This window comes from Coregonus lavaretus (genome assembly GCF_964263955.1).
Source record: "Coregonus lavaretus genome assembly, chromosome: 35".
NCBI lineage: Eukaryota > Metazoa > Chordata > Actinopteri > Salmoniformes > Salmonidae > Coregonus > Coregonus lavaretus.
Genome location: NC_140022.1, coordinates 10,299,524 through 10,315,780, shown reverse-complemented (window position 1 = coordinate 10,315,780; position 16,257 = coordinate 10,299,524). Strand labels below are relative to the sequence as shown.

The 16,257-nt window shown below is 41.3% G+C and overlaps 2 protein-coding genes across 2 annotated transcripts in view; both read left to right on the top strand.

Annotated features, from left to right (window-relative positions):
• LOC311109869 (uncharacterized protein) overlaps positions 1–16,257 on the top strand; it is a 75,099-nt gene that overhangs the window by 23,214 nt on the left and 35,628 nt on the right. The gene's annotated exons all lie outside the window — the stretch shown is intronic.
• LOC311109867 (titin-like) overlaps positions 3,946–16,257 on the top strand; it is a 41,971-nt gene continuing 29,659 nt past the window's right edge. The window contains exon 1 of the mRNA XM_084152881.1: positions 3,946–4,428. Coding sequence (XP_084009007.1) covers positions 4,362–4,428 — 67 coding nt within the window. The 5' untranslated portion in view covers positions 3,946–4,361. The remainder of the gene's footprint in view (positions 4,429–16,257) is intronic.

The following is a 16,257-nucleotide window of genomic DNA, read 5'->3' as shown; positions in this document are numbered from 1 at the left end:
CTTTTGCAAGGCACTGTACTATTCTTTCCCAAGTTCCCCCAGGGAGCTGTTTTTTTCGGTTATAGATTTGGCTAATGCATTTTTCAGCATCCCTGTTGACCCTGGGTCACAGGATTTGTTCTCTTACGTTTCTTGGGAAAGAATTGACTCGGACGATGATGCCACAAGGCTACGTTGAATCACCTGGAAGGTTTTATTCTCCCTGGAGGTAGTATTGTGGTTCAATATGTTGATGACCTGTTGGTCTGTTCCTCATCTGAGGAAATCTGTCACGAAGATACTAAGGCATTGTTGATTTTTTCTTAGCTGAAAATTTTCATAAAGCTTCCCCCTCTAAGATGCAGTTGTGTAGAAGTTCTGTTAAATATTTTGGTCATGACATTACTTCTGAGGGTCGCGCCCTCTCTACAGATAGGCTTGAGGCGATAACGTCCCTGCCTAAACCTGTTACTAAGCATCACATGATGTCGCTGTTGGGAGTGGCTGGCTACTGTCGCCCATGGTTGAAAGACTATGCGGAGACAGTACAGCCTCTGCAGGATTGTATTTATGGCAAAAAGATAGAAATGTCTGAAGGCTGAATTAGCCTTGATTAAGTTAAAGCAGGCTCTAATGTCGACCCCCTGTTTGGGCTTGCCTGACCACACCAAACCATTCCATCTTTTTGTCTCTGAGAATCATGGGTTTATGTCTGCTATGTTGACACAGTACCACAGAGTTGTCTATAGGCCTGTGGTGTACTACTCTAAGCGTTTAGACACTGTTATCCGAGGCATGGTTTCCTGCTTCCGCTCTGTTACTGTGGTAACTGAGGGGGTTTTGGCATGTTCTGATATTGTAGCGATGTCTGAGCTGATAGTGCATGTTCCCCATGCGGTTCATGCCACTATTACACAGGCTGAAACTGCCCATTTTATACCTGCCAGATTGCTAGATTATCAGAACATCCTGTTGACGATGTCTCATGTTACACTGAAGAGATGTGCTGTACTTAACCCTTCTACTCTCATCCCTACAGCTGATGCCGTTGAAGAACATGCCTATGAATTGACCTTTGAAATTGACTGTATCCCTAGGCTTGACCTAAAAGACGTTCCTATTTTGAATTCGTACTTTGAGTTTTTTGTGGATGGCTCTGCCCAGCGAAACGACAAGGGTGAACCTTTAGTAGGCTATGCTGTTGTCATCACTGTTCAAACTGTGGAAAGTGCTAGACTTTCCTCTCACTTGTCTGCTCAGGCAGCAGTTATTTGGTTTAACCAGAGCATGTATTTTGGCAAAGGATTGCTCTGTTAATATCTACACTGATAGATATGCATTAGGTGTTGTGCACAATTTTGGCACGTTGTGGAAGAATAGAGGATTTTTAACTTTGTCTGGAAAAACTATTGCTCACAGTGATCTTGTCTCCTCTTTGCTGACGGCCGTTCAGCTCCCCTCATTTATTGCAGTGGTTAGCACACACTTCTGCTAAAGCTGATTTTGTGGCCAAGCTGGCTGCTTCCTCTTCTGTCTGTTTCCCCAAAGGCGGTGGGCTGAACACTGTCACAAGGACACCTCGGGTGTATGGCTTAATGAATATAATAGACCTGCCATGCCATGTTGTACTTTCTAATACCTTGCTAAATTGTCACATGGTGAAGACCATGTGTCAAAAGGAGGGATGGTTGATCTTGTAAATAAATATTGGAGTACAGTAGGATTTACTGTGTTTGCTGAACATTTTTGTAAGAAGTGTATGATCTGTATGACTAATAATGTTGGAATATTCCAATTCTGGTTATTTCAGTATCCCCGCGTCCCATCCCAGGCCAGAGGGCCCCCTTTGAGCACTTGATGATGGACTTCATTGAGTTGACCCCTTGTGAGGGGAACAAGTATTGTTTGGTGATTGTTGACATATTTTCAAAATGGGTTGAAGCTTTTCCTTGCAGGAGAGCTACAGCAGCAGCTGTGGCAAAGGCTCTTCTGAGAGAGATCCCACACAGTGACTGGTATCTCTCCCCATGAGGTGCTGACAGGGCGACCCATGAGAATGACTAACACGCCATTTCCTCAAAACAGGTTGACGTTGCAGGGAATGGAAGAAGACATGGTAGCATACTGTGCCTCACTTAACAGTGTTCTTAAGACTCTCTTCCCACAGGTGAAGGCTTCTCTGCCCAAGCTATCAGGAGGAACTGAGCATTGTCTGCGCCCTGGAGACTTTGTGGTGGTAAAAGACTACAGAAGGAAGAGCTCGAAGGATCCTCGTTGGAGAGGACCATATCAGGACCAGAATCAGGGCCGGGATTCCAACCAGCCTAAATATCAGATGAGAACACTGACTAAGGAATGTGAAGACGGAGAGGGGGAGGGAGAGAGAGAGATAGAGGAGGGGCTCATCTCACCCCATCCAAAGCCCCACCAGATGTCACTTACCAGCAATGGATACAGCCTGAAACACAATCTAACACTCCATACAGGTTCAGGATAAACAGTGGGGGAACCGAGCTGACCAGGGGTTACATGAGGAAAGTGACAAAATAAACAGTCTCTCTCTCCCACTGTCTCTGAGTCATTTCCTTTGTCACTTTCCTCATGAGGGAGAGGAGAATGATGTAAAGACAACAGGAGGACATTAACTCTGAGGTGGAGCCAGAGTCAGAGGACCAAGAGGAGGAATCCAGCAGAACCACACACAACAGCCAGACTGACGGTCAGAGGTCTCCACCAACCCCTCAGAGAAGGGATGAAGATGGAGCATCAGAGAGAGAGGAGGGAAAGAACATAACTTCTTCCAAACAAACACCTCCATAACGATTTCCCATACATCAAGACCCAACTTCTCCTAAAACAACGACATTCCCCCACAATCCCCCACTACGTGTTGCACCAAGACCACCATCTATAAGACACTCGCATGGCTATCAGATGGGTGTAGAACAAGGAAGAGTAGTGAAGACAATGGAAACTCAGAGGAGCAGTGGTCAGGTAGACAGAGAGGGAGGAACACCTGACCTATCAGGTCTGAGGAGACCCAATAGCTCAGATACTCTGTCTACTTCATAGAGAAGTATAGGTAAATCCTCTGGACCAGTAGACACCAGTTCAGATACAGCATGTACAGCCATAGAGAGTAGTTCAGATACTCTGTTTACTTCATAGAGAAGTATAGGTAAATCCTCTGGACCAACAGATACCAGTACAGGTACAGCCTCTGTACCAGAAGAAACCAGCTGTAAAGCACTTGTTGACTATATCGTTTGTTGGACAAATATTTAGATTCTGTACAGGGAAGGTTTGTTTCTGTTCAGTAAACTCATCTCTCTTTTTATATCTGTTTCTGGTTATTATGTATCATATTGTTATCCTGTATGGGCTGTCATGTTTAGCCTAGGATACTATCATTTTTATCAACTTTGAATAATGTGAACAAGATGGCAAACATGTATTATGTTTTGAGGAAAACATTTAATTGTGTGAATGTTTTTGTGTGCATGCCTCATATAGGTCAATGGCTATAGGCTGGTGAATCAAAATCCCTCACACTCAGTGGACAGGAGGAAAATTAGACTAACTATAGTTATTAATTCTAAATTATATATGTAATTCTGTACATTGTGGCCAATTATACACACAGCCAAATACCAGGTATGGGCACGACTACAGCAAGGAATATTCCAGAAGTGGTTAGAAAAAAGTTGTTATTATAGCATATAAACTTAATGCCAGTTGTAGGTATACAGTGTGATTGTATTGCAGCTATTAAACATTATTTACAAGTCAAATGGAACATAATTTGTCTTCTCCAGCAAGAGGTCATGACTCATGCAGAGGGAGGAACTAAACCACATTTTACTTTCATGTTCACAGTGTGGTGTCCAAGACAACGATGCTGATCTATGCTGTGATGATAAGAAGTCCGCTTACACTGTACTTTGATTATAAAGGTTTATTGTATCAAAGATCACAGTATCAATTTACAGACATCTGCAGATATCTGGAGAGCAACGGCCCAATCTGTTAATATGTTGTTTCTCCCCCTCCCTTTGTTCAGAACCTGGTATTTATATCCTATGTAACATAAGATGGGTGGTTTTAGATAGACCAATCCCTGGCCTTCACATATCTCCAAATGTCCTCTATTCCAAGAAACCTATGTAGCAATGCTTTTCCAAATGCTTCAGCAAAGCAGAGTAAAGTTCATCTATTACACCATTTGCAAACATCAGCAAAATCAATAGACCTTCAGACACTACAACAGCCTCAGGAAATAAAGATCAGAAAGTAGGCTAGGCTGTGAACCACACAGTGTTTCAGCATATCTCATTTTAACTTACTTTTACTTATTATCTAAACACCCTAACTAACTAGCAAATATGCCGAAACTAACGCTCATCAGATTGTGCTTCTGGCTTTGTCTGGCGCGAATGGTGGTCTATGGAGGTAAGTTGAACCGACTGGCCCAGCTAAATGTAGTGTTTGGCATACCTAATATTTGTTAGGCTACTTGTTTGCTATTGTGTGCTAATTGTATAGCCTAGCCTACAACATCACATCATAATCCCCACCAAAAATCTCAAATTTGGACTCATCAGACCAAAGGACTAATTTCCACTCGTCTAATGTCCATTGCTCGTGTTTCTTAGCCCAAGCAAGTCTCTTCTTCTTATTGGTGTCCTTTAGTAGAGGTTTCTTTGCAGCAATTTGACCATGAAGGCCTTATTCACACAGTCTCCTCTGAACAGTTGATGTTGAGATGTGTCTGTTACTTGAACTTTGTGAAGCATTTATTTGGGCTGCAATTTCTGAGGCTGGTAACTCTAATGAATTTATCCTCTGCAGCAGAGGTACTCTGGGTCTTCCATTCCTGTAGTGGTCCTCATGAGAGCCAGTTTCATCATAGCGCTTGATGGTTTTTGCGACTGCACTTGAAGAAACTATCAAAGTTCTTGAAATATTCAGTATTGACTGACCTTCATGTCTTAAAGTAACGATGGAATGTTCTTTCACTTTGCTTATTTGCGCTGTTCTTACCATAATATGGAGCCAGTTTCATCATAGCCCTTGATGGTTTTTGCGACTGCACTTGAAGAAACTTTCAAAGTTCTTGAAATATTCAGTATTGACTGACCTTCATGTCTTAAAGTAACGATGGACTGTTATTTCTCTTTGCTTATATGAGCTGTTCTTGCCATAATATTGACTTGGTCCTTTACCCCCCACCCCCACCTACCTTGTCACAACACAACTGATTGGCTCAAACGCAATTAGAAGGAAATAAATTCCATAAATTAACTTTTAAGAAGGCACACCGGTTAAATGAAATGCATTGCATTCCAGGTGACTATCTCATGAAGCTGTTTGAGAGAATGCCAAGAGTGTGCAAAGCTGTCATCAAAGAAAAGTGTGGCTATTTGAAGAATCTCAAATATAAAATATATTTTGATTTGTTGAACACTTTTTTGGTTACTACATGATTCCATATGTGTTGTCATAGTTTTGATGTCTTCACTATTATTCTACAATGTCAAAAATAGTAAAAATAAAGAAAAACCCTTCAATGAGTAGGTGTGTCCAAACTTTTGACTGGTAGTGTATATTCAAGCAAGTCTCTTTTGTTTGTTTTTAATCCCGTCCTTCAGCTCCACTCAACCCCTCCCATCTATCTCTGAACACCATCCAGTTTTGATTTCTATTTGCCATATATTTTTTAACTGTGCTGTGATGATTCACAAAAGTTCTGAACCTTTCTATTCTCATAGATTTTACATATTGTAAAAAATATATATATATGTTTTGCTTTGAGTATTATTATATTATTGATCGATTGACTATTACTTTTGAAATCACCCTATTTGCAGAGGGGGACATAACTTGGCAGGGGGTCTGGGTGTCCTTCCATTGTTGGGGGCATCTAAAGCACATTTCCTGCATTTCTACACAATCTAATATGACCCATGGCCCTTCTAGATGTCTATTTAGAACAACAAAAAGTAAGCAAAAATGTCCACAGTCATCAAGCTAGGTAAGACATTATTAAATATGTTTAAGTGATTGATAAGACTGAACTAGATCCATGATAATTCAATAATCAATATTGTGTTGCACCTTTAACCAATAGCCTAACAAATGAACAACTCTTACAAATAAAGTACAGTCTTAACTTTTGATTGTCTTTAAGACATCCTCTATATCAAATTTCAGCCAGACCGCCTAGACAACCCGAGCTGCCTACACGCCCGACTCCCACCAGTCTAGTCAATAACCTCAACTCTCTCTCCAACACAACTTCCTTCCCATCTTTTTTTTTTTGGCTCAAGGGAAAGATTTGGATGAATGAAAACACACATACACCTACACATTAACACACAGAAAGGGTACACCCTCCATACAATTCATATCATAGGCCTAATAGTACTGTAGAGCTCTTTCTACTTGCACACAATATAGCTGGGTCACCCCGTCCTGTCCCTAATAACATACTCTTTGCCAGAATTCAGCCAGCCTTCACAAGACCACAACATATGCAAATATGTCCCCTTTTGTGCTTTACACCTCCAGCAGAATAATACAATGTCTTAGTGCATGATATTCAATTTCACTGGCATATAGTACGTTCTATGGATGGTCTTAAACTGCAGGAATTTATGTCTGAGATTATATGAACATGACTGGGCATTCTAACATATCTGTATCCATTCATCATCATCAATAGCGTCTCCCAGGTCTCCTGTTTTGTGTCATTGGGAAAAGCCTCTATCAACCCTTGATACAGTTTGGAAATCAACTTTGGAGGTTTGTCAGACTACCTTAAAATAGCATCTGGCTTGTCCAGTGTTTGCTGGACAGAGGAAATAAAGTGTTGTATCTACAAAAATTCACCTCACCTCTGTCACAGACTGGTCTTCCCTGGCTGCCTGACCCTGCTGAGACCCCTGTCACCATCTGATCCTCCTAAAATGAGGCATGACAAAGAATTACCTTGGTGTACATTTGTACATTATATTATCCAATAATAGAATAAATGGTTCAATAATTGAAATGACCATTATTCCCAGATCCCAGACTGTAGCTTTAAGCTTAAGCTGCTGTCATGTAGCTACTGTAGGTCTACCCATCAAATCAAGATGGAACTTTGCATCATTCACTGAATATACTGCAAAATTCACCTGAGCTCCATAGACTGGTCTTCCCTGGCTGTCTGACCCTGCTGGGAATCTTCCCACTCCTAAAAGGCACAGTAGGCTATAAAAATAGCTCAAGAGAAAGTGCAAGTCTCTCCAACTTCAAACTACATCTAGCATATTGGCTGATATAGCCCAGTAATACAATGTAAGGGCCATGTGAGAATCTCTGGTAATTTAACCTATTTCTTAAGTTATTTTTGCGCATTTGATATTGCCTATAGGGCGGAGAATTGCTGGGACCATGGCTGGCAATGAGTTGCGTCACATACGCCTAAAATAACATTGCGGGACTGCGGTTGGGTTTGGGACCAGTTCTTGTGGTAGCGGGTGGGAGTCGGACAGAAATCCAGCGGGTGCGGGATGAAGAAATCGGTCCCGCACAGACCTCTACTGTGCCCCATGACAGTGAAGCCTGTAACGTTAGAGCTGTTTATTACTTACTGTGTCAGTGTGAAAGTAGGGATTTGCTATGGAAACTGACAGATCAATAAAGTCACATTGCCATACTGACTAATACAACTCACATTGCAATGAAAAAACGTCAGAATATCAATCTTCAATCGTTTGGCCGATGGTTTCATCATTTGGTTCAGGTCTAGTTTGATTGAGGCAGAAATAATAGCTAATGTAAGCCATATTTTGGCCAGCTCTCTCTCTAACAGTACATCAACTGGCGAAAGCTTGCCAAGTTCATTTACTTCTGAAACAGGAGAAAACAAAGGCTACAAAACATTTCCATACAAACAACTGCTGTTAGATAGTAATAATAGCCACCTCATATTGCTATCTGACAGATAACTAGAGGCTAGAGCTGACCTGGCTGTGGTAGCTACTCACTAGCGTAGCTTATTAATTCACCTCAGTCGAGAGGGGATGAAACATTAGCTAACATTACATGTCAGTTACAATACTAGCTCAGCACTGCGAATAAACACTAGTTTCATTTTTTTTCCGATTAAGTTAAACAGCAGATACCTTGCCAGCTATATCAGTCAACTAAAGAGTAGCCAATTTCTGTTCTGCTACCTTTTACAACTCGGTGAAAGACCGCAACACGAACACACTGAATCATGCTCAACTTTCCCGTGCTGGTCCAGCCAGCCTACCAGAAGCTTTGCCTTCACAGCCTGTCAGCCCGCTCTGTGGTGTCCGCGCAGTCCTAAATCCAGTCGGCTAAACACTCCAAACAGCCTACCCGACCGCTCGGAGGCGTCCGCATGGTCCTAAAGCACACTGTTGACGCATTTTGTATCACATTCCAATACTAAAACTGGGGGGGGGGGGGGGGCAAAAGTGCAATTTCAGAATGTGGGGGGGACATGTCCCCCTGTCCCCAGTGAAAGTTGCGCCCCTGTATATATGTAAGATAATGTGCCATATGAACACTATGTGCGCTGCAACTTCAAGTTAGAAGCGCAGCAGCCGAGTCGGAATGATTTTAAATGACGTCTATGTGGGTTTCGTTGCGAAATAAGGACTGCACACTTCTTATTCCGTTTAGCTACACACAGAGCGAACTTCAGGAAGTTATCGGATATTGAGTCCTGGCCTAACCAAGGCTCAAACCTACAGAAGGGTCTGCATGATCATGGCAGGGCTGGCGATATGGGCGGGCCATAGGGGGGCTGGCCCGCTCTACCTTACCTTCTTGCCCAGCCAAATAAAATATTGAAATATTGATCATTTATTTGACCGAGACGCGCACCGACAGAAAGACCCATCAAACTCAGATAAAGAATCTGAGTGAGCGAAACAGCGCCCCTCTGTCTCAGTATGTGTAAACAATGTATCTGATTCTGTCTGGACCAAAAGAGTATGGCATGTCATACTATTTCTGTCCAGACAGCATCAGATACATGGGCAACATATAGGCTGCTGGCTTCCCCTAAAGTATTTACTAGGGATCCCCCTTACTAGGGATGCCCCCTACTCTTCCTGGGGTCCAAACATATTTAGGCACTTACATTACACATAAAACAGAAGATAAAACAGTTCATCATACAACATTATTACACCACTACATATCTACAATACAAAATGTATAATACCACCATACAACAATATTACAATGTACGTGCGTGTAGTGAGTGTGCTAGCTTTTGTGTGTGTATGCGTGTTTCTGTACCTGTGTGTGTGTCTCTTCACTGTACCCGCTGTTCCATAAGGTGTCTTTTTTTATATTTGTTATATCTGATTCTACTGCTTGCATTAGTTACATGATGTGGAATAGAGTTCCATGTAGTCATGGCTCTATGTAGTACTGTGTGCCTCCCTTAGTCTGTTCTGGACTTGGGGATTGTGAAGAGACCTCTGGTGGCATGTCTTGTTGGGTATGCGTGTGTGTCCGAAGCTGTGTTTTAGTAGTTTAAACAGACAGCTCGGTTCATTCAGCTTGTCAACACTTCTTACAAAATCAAGTAGTGATGAAGTCAATCTCTCCTCCACTTTGAGCCATGAGACATTGACATGAATATCATTAATGTTAGCTTTCTGTCTACATTTAAGAGCCAGCATTGCTGCCCTGTTCTGAGCCAATTGTAATTTTCCTAAGTCCCTCTTTATGGCACATGACCACACGACTGAACAGAGTGTTTTGCCACAATTATATAATTACTCCTGTCTAAATAAAAACATTTAAAATACTTCAACAGAGAGCATGACTTAGCCACAGAGGATCATTAAAATACTTCACCAGAGAGCATGACTTAGTCACAGAGGATCATTAAAATACTTCACCAGAGAGCGTGACTTAGCCACAGAATATCATTAAAATACTTCACCAGAGAGCATGACTTAGCCATAGAGGATCATTAGAATACTTCACCAGAGTGCATGACTTAGCCACAGAAGATCATTAAAATACCTCACCAGAGAGCATGACTTAGCCACAGAGGATCATTAAAATACTTCACCAGAGAGCATGACTTAGCCATAGAGGATCATTAAAATACTTCACCAGAGAGCATGACTTAGCCACAGAGGATCATTAAAATACTTCACCAGAGAGCATGACTTAGCCACAGAGGATCATTAGCTTATTAAAAAGAAAATATCTGTGGATTGCCTATGCCTATTTTGGAATCCCACAATTTGGGCAGTGGGCGTGGCAATATGTCTAGCTGATTGAGTTGCGGCTGTCAGTGAAAAGCATCAAAAATATGTGTTAAGAGAATGTGTCTTAAGTATAATGTTTAATGTTGCAACAAGAAGAAGAGGAGGGTTGTGCCGATTCATTGTTTCATTGTGTGAATTGTTTGCCCTTTGATTGTTTATTTTTTTTTATAAATTCCTCATTACATAAAGTATTCAGACCTCTTGACTTTTTTTACATTTTGTTACGTTATAGCCTTATTCTAAAATTGATTTAAGAAAAACAAAATCCTCATCAATCTACACATAATACCCCAGAATGTCAAAGCAACAACAGGTTAGTAGATATTGTTGCTAATTTATAAAAAAATAAAATAAAACTGATATCACATTTACATAAGTATTCAGACCCTTAACTGTTGAAGAACCTTTAGCAGCGATTATAGCCACAAGTCTTCTTGGGTCTGACACTAGAAGCTTGGCACACCTGTATTTGGGGAGTTTCTTCCATTCTTCTCTGCAGATCCTCTCAAGCGCTGTCAGGTTGGATGGGGAGCGTCGCTGCACAACTATTTTCAGGTCTCTCCAGAGATGTTTGATTAGGTTCAAGTCCGGGCTTTCGCTGGGCCACTCAAGGACATTCAGAGACTTGTCCCGAAGCAACTCCTGCGTTGTCTTGGCTGTGTGCTTAGGGTCGTTGTCCTGTTGGAAGGTGAACCTTTGCCCCAGTCTGAGGTCCTGAGCGCTATGGAGCAGGTTTTCGTCAAGGATCTCTCTGTACTTTGCTCCATTCATCTTTCCCTCGATCCTGACTAGTCTCCCAGTCCCTAAAAAAATCCCATGCTGCCACCTCCATGCTTCACTGTTGGGATGGTGCCAGGTTTCCTCCAGTTGTGACGCTTGGCATTCAGGCCAAATAGTTCAATGTTGGTTTCATCAGACCAGAGAATCTTGTTTCTCATGGTCTGAGAGTCCTTTAGGTGTCTTTTGGTAAATTCCAAGCGGGCTGTCATGTGCTTTTTACTGAGGAGTGGATTCCGTCTGGCCACTCTACCATAAAGGCCTGATTGGTGGAGTTCTGCAGAGATGGTTGTCCTTCTGGAAGGTTCTCCCATCTCCACAGAGGAACTCTGGATTCTCTGTCAGAGTGACCACCGAGTTCTTGGTCACCTCCCTGACCAAGGCCCTTCTCCCCCGATTGCTCAGTTTGGCCGGGCGGAAGAGTCTTTGGTGGTTCCAAACTACTTCCATTTAAGAATGATGGAGGCCACTGTGTTCTTGGGGACCTTCAATGCTGCAGACATTTTTTGGCACCCTTCCCCGGACCTGTGCCTCGACACAATCCTGTCTCGGAGCTCTACGGACAATTCCTTCGACCTCATGTCTTGGTTTTTGCTCTGACATGCACTGTCAACTGTGGGACCTTATATAGACGTGTGTGCCTTTCCAAATCATGTCCAATCAATTGAATTGACCACAGGTGGACTCCAATCAAGTTGTAGAAACATCTCAAGGATGACCAATGGAAACAGGATGCACCTGAGCTTAATTTCGAGTCTCATAGCAAAGCTCTGACTACTTATGTAAATAAGGTATTTCTGTTTTTCATTTTTTATAAATTTGCAAAAGAATCTAAAAATCTGTTTTTGTTTTGTCATTACTGGGTATTGTGGGTAGATTGATGAGGTTGGAAAAATAACAATTTAATCCATTTTAGAATAAGGCTGTAACCTAACAAAATGTGGAAAAAGTGAAGGGGTCTGAATACTTTCCGAATGCACTGGGGTATTGCTTTTTTTTAAACAATCAAAATGGCAAAGAATTCACACAATGTAACAATGAATAAGCAAGAATTCAATTGATTAGTTCTAAGCAAGCTCCCTCAACGTTATCAGGACAGAGAAACCACACACATGCTCATAACTCACATGGCAAAAAACAATGAAATAATGTACAACTCCTAAATGATGGTTATGAAATAAACCAAAACTTGTTTCTCACAAGTGTAGGAGGTTGTAATTTTTGCAAACAACGTTTCCACTCCGAGAATGAGAACGGTAAATGACTGTAATACATAATTAACAGTAATTAATGTAACCAAAGAGGGATTAACGGTACATTTACTAGGCCTACTGGTTGCATGTAATTGGGAATTTATAAAAAGTAAACAATCAAAAAGCAAACAATTCACACAATGAAACAGTCAATGGGCAAGGATTGGTGGGAGACTGCTAAGTGCATTCTGGAGAGCTGAGTGCATTCTGGAGAGAGATGCCCATATCTTCGCCACACACCCCTCCGCTTCTTCTTGTCTCAACATTTTAAGTTATACTCAAGACACATTACCTTCACACATTTTAGATGCTTTTCACTGACAGCCGCAACTCAATAATCAGCTAGACATACTGCCGCGCAGACTGCCCAAATTGCTGGCTTCCCAAATAGGCATAGGCCTATGCACTTGTGATTTGAAACAATCCACAGATATATTTTTTAAAGATGCTCTGTCGCTTAGCCAAGCTCTCTGTTATAGTATTTTGAATGATTTTATTTAGACAGGAGTAATTATATAATTTTGGCTAAACATACATTTACTTTAGGGGAAGCCAGCATTCGAACAGTGCACTGTGCACCCTCCAACTTTCCTTTCTAATTCATAAGTGGCTGAAACCAGAAATCGGTACATAATGACGAGATACTCATGTCTCCGCCCGTGCAATGCAAGTCACTGTCCCAAAGGCGGGAATGCAGGCGACACGTTTAGGTCTGCATGTTTTTCCCATGAAAACGCATTGGGCTTATTCAGGACAGATTTTGGCGAGAGTGAGCCCTCTTGCTTCGCCACTTCCTCTCTGCTGAAACTAGCGAGAGAAACAGTGCCCCTCTGATTTGCTATATGTAGCCCTGATGCTGTCTGGCCAGAAAAAGTATGACATGCCATACTCCTTTTGTCCAGACAGCATCAGATACATGGTCTACACTTAACTAGACAGAGGGGCGCTGTTTTGCTCGCTCGGACTCTTTGTCTGAGATTGATGCGTCTTTCTGTCGGTACGCATCTCGGTCAAATAAATGATCAACATTTCAATATTTTATTTGGACGGGCAAGGAGGTACGGTAGGACGGGCCAGGCCCTCTAAGTCCCGGCCCATAACGCCTGCCCTGCTTTTGGGCAAATATTGATATAATAACCATCATATCGAAGTACATTTGGAGTCACGCGATGATATGTTGTGTGGTCCTCACACTACGACTCGGGAAAGCATGCCGTTTATTAGGCTACAGATTAAATAAATTATGATGAACTTCACAGGGTGGTGAAAGTGTAAGGTGATAAATTTGATGCTCCTTTCCAATAAATATTGACCGTCTTATTCCGGTGACATGATAATATCAAATAAAAATACAAATACAAATGACAAATAATATCGATAATAATCTCATAATGTAGATAATTTACCCACAATGTAGCTGCAAGCTGTTGGCTAGAGCGCATGTGCCAAGACCAGAGTGGGCAGATTTGCTATATAACACAGCAGTCTATATAACACAACAGTCTATGTAACACAGTCTATATAACACAACAGTCTATATAACACAACAGTCTATATAAAACAGTCTATATATCACAACAGTCTATATATCACAACAGTCTATATATCACAACAGTCTATATAACACAGTCTATATAACACAACAGTCTATGTAACACAGTCTATATAACACAACAGTCTATATAACACAACAGTCTATACAAAACAGTCTATATATCACAACAGTCTATATATCACAACAGTCTATATAACACAACAGTCTATATAACACAACAGTCTATATAAAACAGTCTATATAACACAACAGTCTATATAAAACAGTCTATATAACACAACAGTCTATATATCACAACAGTCTATATATCACAACAGTCTATATAACACAACAGTCTATATAACACAACAGTCAATATAACACAACAGTCTATATAGCACAACAGTCTATATAACACAACAGTCTATATAACACAACAGTCTATATAACTATTATGATGAGTTTCTGGTATTGAGAAGTTCATGATGCAAGAGAATATGGGACACAGATGGAGAGTTAATACAGACATCATTTAATGGTTACAATAATGGATTCAATGACAGGCGGTACGGACGTAGCCTCCTGCCATCTGAATGAATTCCATACAAAATCTCTCAGTTTATATAATGCTCTCCCGATCTACATCTTGATATATATTATCTGTCACTCATCTACCACAATAGTATCCCCGTACCATTCCCTCACGTACACCTTCTAAGATTATCACAAGTGGCCCCCAATCTATCTTGGCACGCATACCTTCTGTCCCTCACCAGTGACCTCTATAACCCATGACGTGTCGTTGTCCTCTCTCCTACATGCAGCTTAGGAGTTTACCAACATTAAGAATCTTGTATCAAAAGTCATTATAACAATAACACAACATTCTATATAACCCAACAGTCTATATAACAAAGTCTATATAACACAACAGTCTATATAACACAACAGTCTATATATCACAACAGTCTGTATAACACAACAGTCTATATATCACAACAGTCTGTATAACACAACAGTCTATATATCACAACAGTCTATATAACACAACAGTCTACACTACCGTTCAAAAGTTTGGGGTCACTTAGAAATGTCCTTGTTTTCCATGAAAACATACATGAAATGAGTTTGAATAGGACAGCAAAATGCATAGGAAATGTAGTCATTGACAAGGTTAGAAATAATGATTTTTAATACAAAATAATAATTGTGTCCTTCAAACATTGCTTTCGTCAAAGAATCCTCCATTTGCAGCAATTACAGCCTTGCAGACCTTTGGCATTCTAGTTGTCAATTTGTTGAGGTAATCTGAAGAGATTTCACCCCATGCTTCCTGAAGCACCTCCCACAAGTTGGATTGGCTTGATGGGCACTTCTTACGTACCATACGGTCAAGCTGCTCCCACAACAGCTCAATAGGGATGAGATCCGGTGACTGTGCTCTCCACTCCACTATAGACAGAATACCAGCTGACTGCTTCTTCCCTAAAAAGTTATTTCATAGTTTGGAGCTGTGCTTTGGGTCATTATCCTGTTGTAGGAGGAAATTGGCTCCAATCAAGCGCCATCCACAGGGTATGGCATGGCGTTGCAAAATGGAGTGATAGCCTTCCTTCTTCAAGATCCATTTTACCCTGTACAAATCTCCCACTTTACCACCACCAAAGCACCCCCAGACCATCATATTGCCTCCACCATGCTTGACAGATGGCATCAAGCACTCCTCCAGCATCTTTTCATTTGGTCTGCGTCTCTCAAATGTTCCTCTTTGTGATCCGAACACCTCAAACTTCAATCCGTCTGTCCATAACACTTTCTTTCCAATCTTCCTCTGTCCAGTGTCTGTGTTCTTTTGCCCATCTTAATATTTTCTTTTTATTGGCCAGTCTGAGATATAGCTTTTTCTTTGCAACTCTGCCTAGGTCAGCAACCCGGAGTCACCTCTTCACTGTTGACGTTGAGACTGGTGTTTTGCGTGTACTATTTAATGAAGCTGCCAGTTGAGGACCTGTGAGGCGTCTGTTTCTCAAACTAGACACTCTAATGTATTTGTTCTCTTGCTCAGTTGTGCACCGGGGCCTCCCACTCCTCTTTCTATTCTGGTTAGAGCCAGTTTGCACTGTTCTGTGAAGGGAGTAGTACACAGCGTTGTACGAGATCTTCAGATTCTTGGCAATTTCTCGCATGGAATAGCCTTCATTTCTCAAAACAAGAATAGACTGACGAGTTTCAGAAGAAAGTTCTTTGTTTCTGGCCATTTTGAGCCTGTAATCGAACCCACAATTGCTGATGCTCCAGATACTTAACTAGTCTCAAGAAGGCCAGTTTTATTGCTTCTTTAATCAGCACAACAGTTTTCAGCTGTGCTAACATAATTGCAAAAGGGTTTTCTAATGATCAATTAGCC